The sequence below is a fragment of the Geospiza fortis genome, unplaced genomic scaffold (assembly GCF_000277835.1).
Source record: "Geospiza fortis unplaced genomic scaffold, GeoFor_1.0 scaffold102, whole genome shotgun sequence".
NCBI classification, from domain to species: Eukaryota; Metazoa; Chordata; class Aves; order Passeriformes; family Thraupidae; genus Geospiza; species Geospiza fortis.
In genome coordinates, this window is record NW_005054373.1 from 1,652,915 (window position 1) to 1,660,537 (window position 7,623).

A 7,623-nucleotide genomic window follows, 5' to 3' on the forward strand; every position below is an offset into this window, starting at 1 on the left:
GAATTTCTTCCTGGAAGGGGTGGCCAGGCACTGGAACTGCCCAGGGAGGGTTGGAGTGCCCATCCCTGGAGGTGTCCCAGGAATTCCTGGAGGTGGCACTCGGTGCTCTGGACTGGGGACAAGGTGGTGATCAGGCACAGGCTGGATTTGGTGATCCTGGAGCTCATTCTCCATGGAATCAATGATCCCATGATTCCATCAAGGGGGTGCTGAGTGCCACAGGGAGGAAAAGAGTCATCCCAGAAGCCCAGCCCAGGGTGGTGGCTCCCTGTGGGCTCCTTCTGCTCTGCCACCACCCCCGTGTGCCCCAGCCCCTGGAAGGGCACAGGCTGCTGCTCCAGCCCCCTTCCCTGGCAGGCAGAGAGGGCTGAGCAGCTCCAGGCGCCTCTCCAGGGAGCAGCAGAGTGTAATCCTGGCTGCTGAGCACGGGCCAGGCACTCACAGACGCTGTTAATCCTCAGCTGGGCCAGCAGGGACCTGGGAAAGTGCTGCAGAGAGGCAGGGACAGCCCCAGCCCGGGCAGCTCCAGGCCAGGGGATAAATGGATGGAGGAGATTCAAATCCACATCCCTGAGAAGCTCCCCTGGAAGATGCCAGAGGTTTAAGGAGCTCAGAGAGGCAGAATCTGAATTTTAACCTCCTGGTGGCTCTGATGGTTTAATGCACAGGTTTGATGTCCCAGTGTTTCTCACAGAGCATGCTGGTGCCAAAAATGTGGCTGGAAAGAGACCTGGAGAGGGACTGTGACAGGGCATGGAGGGACAGGACAAGGGGGAATGGCTTGAAGCTGAAAAAGGCTGGATTTAGATGGGATATTGAGAAAAAATTCCCAAGATCTGTGAGGGTGGTGAGGCCCTGGCACAGGTGCCCAGAGAAGGTGTGGCTGCCCCTGGATCCCTGGCAGTGTCCAAGGCCAGGTTGGAATAACCTGGACTAGTGGAAGCTGTCCCTGCCCCTGTCCAGGGCTTGGAATGAGATGGATTTTAAAGTATTTTCCAACCCAAAGCATTCCATTATTCCATGAAAAGCGGGAGCAATCTGGACCTCCCCTCCCAGCAATTTGCTGCAGCTCCTCCTTGGGGCATCCCTGCTCCTCCTAAAAGAGCAGGGCTGGGATACCTGACAGGGAATGGGCTGTGACACCTTTGTCCCCTCCTCTGACCCCACCTGAGTGCTGGGCAGGGAGAGCACTGGGTAAAAACCCATTTAAACCAAATATTTGGGTGCATTAATCACAGAGAACCCTCAGGACCTGCAGCAGCATCACCACAGCCCCTCCACCACCTCCAGTAACTCTGGAAAACAACTTGGATTCACTTCCAGGGCTACTCCAAAGCAGCCAGTGGCTGGGAATAAAGGATTTATTAGAGCAAAGAGACCTGAGAAGTGTCAGGAGCAAACACAGGTGACAGCACAGCCACACTCACACCCTGTTCCCCAGCCCTTCCAACCAAAGCAGGCACATTCCTGGCCCTGTTTTCCATTTTTAGGAGCCTGTCAGAAATGGCACTCCCTCTCCACGCAGATGTCGAGAAATTAGAGGGAATTCAGAGAGAGGCAGAAAAAAAATGATTAAAGGAGATGGAGGGCCTGATTTTGGAGGGAAAAGAAATCAGTGGAGTTATTTATAACCCTGCCTGCACCGGGGTGGGAGCAGGAATTTTTGAAAGTGCCTGGATAGCTCGGATTAGGGGAAGAGGGGGAAAAGCAACCTCCGGAGGATGCTCTCAGAGAAGCTGTAAATCCTGAGTGATGGGATGAAATGCCAGCCAAAAAAAGCCTCTGGGGAATCATCAGCAAGTGCAGGGGACAGTTGTTGATCCAGAGGGAAAAAGTGCCCTGATCAAAATGTGTGAAGGGATGGTGGAGGCGGCTCCAGAGCCGAGCCCCCCGCTCCTACCTCTGCTCCCAGTATTTATTTACATCCAGCATTTTACGCAAAACGTGGGGGTGGGCGTGGAAATGTTTTTTTTTTTTTTTAATCCCCCAAAAAACGGGTTTGGTTAAAAAAACAACCAAACCAGCTTTAAATTCAACCCTGGAGGCTCGTGGGAGATGCACGGAGAGGCTGCCGGGACGGGGTGGGAAATGGGATGGAGGGGCCCTGGGGGAACAAATCTGAATTTGCTGGGTGATTTCCAGGCTGAGGAGCAGCTCGTGAAGGTGTTGGAAAATCCCCCATTCCCCAGCCAGCCCCAAGCTCTGCTGGCAGCTCCTCCCTTACAGCCAAAGGGTTTTGGAGGAATCTGTGGGGGACATGTGGGGTTTCCCGTGGCAGGGAGGAGCTGCCTAACGGGGTGCTGGTGTCTCTGTTGCCTTGCAGGACCTCTCACTCCAGGGCCAAGGCGGAGGCGGCCGTGACGGCGGCGCAGAAAGCGCAGGAGGAAGCGCGGATCGCCAGGATCACTGCCAAAGAGTTCTCACCTTCCTTCCAGCACAGGGAGAACGGTCAGTCCCTGCCAGGCCCTGCCCTCGCAGCCCCGCACACACCCCAAACCCCCAAACTGCCCTGGCTGGAGGCTCAGCCTGTGCCTGCAGCTCCCCATCCCCACCGGAGCTCCTGGAGGGGAGAAGCTCCATGGAACACCAGGTTTTGGGAGATTTAGGGCAGGGCTGTCAATATCCAGCAGTTCCACCTTGTTCAGGGCTTTTTTCCTGGTATTTCCTCTTTCCTCCCAAGTTTTTAGTTCATAGCCCTTGGTGGTTGCAAAGAAAGAGCCCAACAAGGGCTCTGGATGCAAACACAGATGATCCCAGAGGTCACCACTGACTTTACACCCATGGCTTGTGCAGTTCCTGATTGCTTTGGAAAGGTTGGACCCAGTGGGACCTGACCCTTCCCTTGGCCATGCAAATCAGTCACTGGGAAAATCCACATTTGATCCTTCCTTATTTCTTTCCTTCTTTCCTTCTTTCCTTCTTTCCTTCTTTCCTTCTTTCCTTCTTTCCTTCTTTCCTTCTTTCCTTCCTTCCTTCCTTCCTTCCTTCCTTCCTTCCTTCCTTCCTTCCTTCCTTCCTTCCTTCCTTCCTTCCTTCCTTCCTTCCTTTTCACCATTCCTTGTTGATTTATTCACATTTTTCCTCACCAAAGGCTCGGGGAGGACGGAGCCAAAGCCGAGCCGGGGTCGGGCTGGGGTCTGCAGCCGACTGGGAGTGGGACGCTCCAAGTCCCTTCAGCAATAATTAACATCATAATTAATATGTGCCTGGGTTTATTGAGAAGTTTCCCAGCCCCGAGCCCTCCTCGGGAGGCGGCTGTCATTGTTCTCCCCCTCCCAGCTCAGCGAGGATTACTCACTCGCTTTAATTGCTCCAGGGGCTGCTGCGGTGACTCAGGGCTGCTCCCGAGCTCGGGGACAAGGGACCATGGGCTCTGCTGGCCCAGCCCGGCCCGGTGCTCGCCTCACCGAGCTGCGGGGGCGACCGGGGACATGCCATGGCTCAGCTTTGGGGCTGCAGCAGCCTGAGCCGGGCCCATCCCTGCTGCTGCCCGGCCCCAATCTGAACACGGCAGATCTGAGCTTTCTCTGCGTGCTCCCAGGGGCTTCTCCAGCCCTGAGATGTTCCTCATCTCCATTTCCTCCTGCCAGGAGACTTTGCTGGTTTAAATCACCTCTTGGAAAGATATTTTTAGGTAATACATTTTTTACTAGCTCCTGGACGGGGCCGTGGCGCTTCACTCGTGCTGGGGTTTGTGTGGTTGGAGCTCTGTCTGGGGGGTTGTGTGAGCCACGGGAGGGGAGGGCAGGGAAGGAAGGCGGTTCCACTTAGAGCGCATTAAAAAACAAACACAGCGTCCCAGATGTGCCGCGTGGGCTGGCAGCGCCCGCGGAGCCGCTCGGGCCGGTGATGGGTGCGAGTGGCTGTGTCACCTACAGAGCCAGCACCTCAGGCTGGGGACAGCCGGGTGGGAGCTGCCACCACCCTGCCGGCATTGCAGGGGCTCTGCGTGCCCACCGTGCTCAGGATCGTGAGTGCTGGGTGTGCCCCCATTATTCAAAATTTTGAGTGCTGGATGTGCCCCCTGCCACAGGATTACGGGTGCTGGATGTGCCCCTCATATTCAGAATTGTGGGGGCTGGATGTGCCTCCCTTCCACAGGATTGTGAGTGCTGGATGTGCCCCCCTATTACAGGATTGTGGGCATTGGATTTGTCACCCTTGTACAGGATTTTGGGAGGTGGATGTGCCCCCCATATTCAGAATTGTTGGTGCTAGATGTGCTCCCCTTGTTCAGGACCCTGGGTGCTGGCTGTGCTCCCTTGCAGGGTGCTGCAGGTCCCCAGTGCCACCCACGGCATGCTGTGGTGGCTGCTGAGTGCCACCCACCCCCTGGGTGCTGGCTGTGCTCCCTTTCCATGGGATGCTGGGTGCTGGATGTGTTCCTGGCAGGGAGGTGGGTGTGGGTACCACCCACCTGGCACAGCGAGTGCCAGGAGTGCTGGGTGCCCCCTCAGAGGGGTCTGTGGGTGCTGTGGGACACCACAGAGGGGTCTGTGCCCACCTGAGCATCAGCCTTGGGCACCCCATGGCAACTGCAGCTCCTGGAAGGTAAAAAAACTATCCCTTTTTTGTATCCTGCCCTCTCACCCATGGTTCCCATGCCCATCAGCCATGGGCATCTCCAGGTGCCCAAAACCCCAATTCCTGCACACAGCAGGATCACCCAGGCTTGGGTGGTGCTGCAGAACCGAATCCCCCCGATCAGAGAGAGCAACACACAGAGCCAGAGGCTCCCAAATCCCAATTGTGGGTCCTCAGTCTTGGCTTTGAAGCCTCAGAGGCCGGGCTCGGCTGCCTCCATCCCGCTGGAAATCCACATTTGGTGCTCTGCATCCTCCTTCGCTCTCACAACCCTTCTTCCAGGAACATCACGTGCCCCAGGGCTAATTTTAGCTCCGGATAATTGTTGCACATCCTCGGGTGCCGAAAGGGCCCCAGTGCATCGGCGGAGTTCCTGCGCAAGGAAACGCCTCCATCCCTGCAGGCTGCGGGGCTGGGGGGCAGCACTGCCCCAGCTGTGCCCCAGCTGTGCCCCAGCACCCCCAGTCCTGCTCCTCCCACAGCCCCAGACCTTAGGGATTAACCCAGGAAAAGCAGAGCCCTCTGGATTGGGGCTGGGGAAGGTTTGGGGTGAGGGGGATTCAATGCCATCTCCCTGGTGTGGCTGTGGGGAGCATCTCTGGGGCTTCTTGTCCCCTCTCTGGGGCTCTGGGAACAGCAGCAGTGGGTGCAGCCAGGCTGTGGCTGGTTGTGGGGCTGGACATCAGCTCTGGAGGCCTTGGAGATGGTGGGAAGCTTCCAAATCCCTGGAATTCCAGCAAAATCCCTGAACTGGAGAAGATAAAGCCCAAAACCTTGGGTGAGCCCATTCCCACAGGTGGCTTTCCAGTTTTCTCACATAAAATCCTTTATTCCCTCTGTGCCTCAGCGTCCCATTTGGGATCTTGGAAGGTGGCTGGGTCAGGAATGACTGGAAAATAGACCCAAAAAATCTTGTCCTTTATCCCAGAGACAGATATTCTGCAGGAAAACAGAGGGGTGAGCTCCACCTTTGTCCTTCTCAGCAATTTCGCACCAATACTAGGCTTTTTCAGGGGCTCTGGATAAACTCCGGGAGATTCAGTCTCCCACATACAAACAGGGGAAAAATGAAGGCGGGACTATGCGAGTATCATCCCAAAAACTCGAGTCATTAGGAGACCATTTCCCATAAATTGCTTGGGTAGATTTCCAAGCAATTTCACTATTTCCCTCCCGCTCTGATGGGGACTCCAGAATTCCCTGTGTGTATCCCAACCCTGGCAGGGGTGAAGGCACATCCCAGAATCTCCCCAAAAAGATTCAAGAGAGAAAATTGCTCAGCAGAAGTGGAGAGACCTGAGCAGGCACTGCCAAGTGTTCATTTTTAAATGATGGCAGGAAAATTGAGCTCTCCCTTTTCAAGACTCATTTCTTGTCTCACCATAGCAATCACAATTAGATGCATTTCAGGGGCATTAGGCACTTAATATATTTATCAAATTATTCACCTAATTTAGCATGGCTTTAGCTGGGAATGACTGGAGAGGGGAAAAAGAGAATTAACCACTATTAGCTCACTTGAAATCGTTTGGTGTTTCATCAGTGATGAACACGTTGGAGGTTTTTGTTCAGTGTTCCTCCAGCAGCAGAACACATTCAGCCCCTCCTGAGGTGCCCATCCCCAGGGTGACCCTGCCTGGGAAGTCTATGAGCTGAAGGAATGAGGAGCCTCCAGTGGGATGAGGAGGATGGGGGGTGCTGGCCTCAGGTGGCCCTGAACAACCAGCCCTGTGCTTCCATCCCATCCTGGGGCTGAGCAGGGAAATCCCCATGTCCTGCTGGGCTGTGTGGGGCAGGATGTGAGGTTTGTGGAGTTTTTCTTGCACACCTGCTCAGATGTGGCCGTTTCCCTCCTGCACCTGGCAGATGAAAACTGAGGTGGTTCCCATCCAGGACAGGCATGATCCCAGTGGCACTCAGGGTGATCCCAGTGGCACCCAGGGTGATCCCAGTGACACCCAGCACACCCGGAGTGGTCCCAGTCATCCAGCACACACAAACACAGAGCACAGGGTGTGCCACCAGCCACATCACAGATTTCCCTTCCCATGCTTCCAGACTGGGAACTGATAGGAAATGTGGTCAGATGGATCCCAAAAAACCATCAGAACCTCTTCCCAGCAGTTCTGCATTGCTGGTGGCTTCTCCACACCTCTGGGGTTGGAAAACCATTCCCATACTGGTCATAGTTCTGCAGGGTGGGGCTCAGGGCAGCTTTGGTGTCACACCAAAAGCTGCTGTCCCAATCCCACCCCACTGCTCCCCACCACCCAACCCTCTGCTCCCCGTTCCATGCCACAAAAAACCCTCGGGGCACCCACGCACCAGAAATAATCCTGTTGCCTTCCCCTCTCCCTTCTCTCCTCTCCACGACTGCCCCCGAAGGGCTCGAATGCCAGCGGCCGAAGCGGCAGAACTCGAGCGATGACATCGAGGTCCTCTCCACCGGGACGCCCCTGCAGCAAGAGAGCCCCGAGCTGTACCGCAAAGGGACCACCCCGTCCGACCTGACCCCCGAGGACAGCCCGCTGCAGAGCTTCCCCGCCAGCCCCTGCTCCACGCCGCCCCTCGGCCCCTCCTGCAGGAACAAGAGCGCCCACTTCTCCAGGCAGGTCTCGGTGGACGAAGAGAGGGGCGGCGAGATCCAGATGTTGCTGGAGGGGCGTGGTGGGGATTACCTGCGTCCCAACAGCTGGAGCGAAGAGAAGGTGGGCGGGAGCCGCGCCGGGAGGAGCGGGACGATGCGCAGCGGGCAGCTGGGCTCCACCGCTGGCCCTGAAGACTACAGAGGTCGGAGCGGGGGACACAAACATTCGGCCTCCAACCACAAGCCGAGAGAGAGGTGGACAGATTCCCCAGCCACGGTTTCATGGACTTCCCACCACAGGTCCCACAACCACAGCTCAGGGAGCTCCAAGCTGCTTGAGCTGGATGAGGAGAAGATGAGCAATTACGAGATGGAGATGAAGCCCCTCATGAGGATGGATTCTTATATGCAAGAGATTCACACCCAAAAAAGACACTACAGCAAAGGGGGAA

The 7,623-nt window shown here is 56.1% G+C and overlaps 1 protein-coding gene across 1 annotated transcript in view; it reads left to right on the top strand.

Moving 5' to 3' along the window:
• JPH3 (junctophilin 3) overlaps positions 1-7,623 on the top strand; it is a 35,680-nt gene that overhangs the window by 17,230 nt on the left and 10,827 nt on the right. Inside the window, 2 exon segments of the mRNA XM_014308576.2 lie at positions 2,324-2,448; positions 6,970-7,623. The exon segment at positions 6,970-7,623 is cut by the window's right edge and continues 260 nt beyond it. Of these exon segments, the coding sequence (XP_014164051.2) occupies positions 2,324-2,448; positions 6,970-7,623 (779 nt within the window).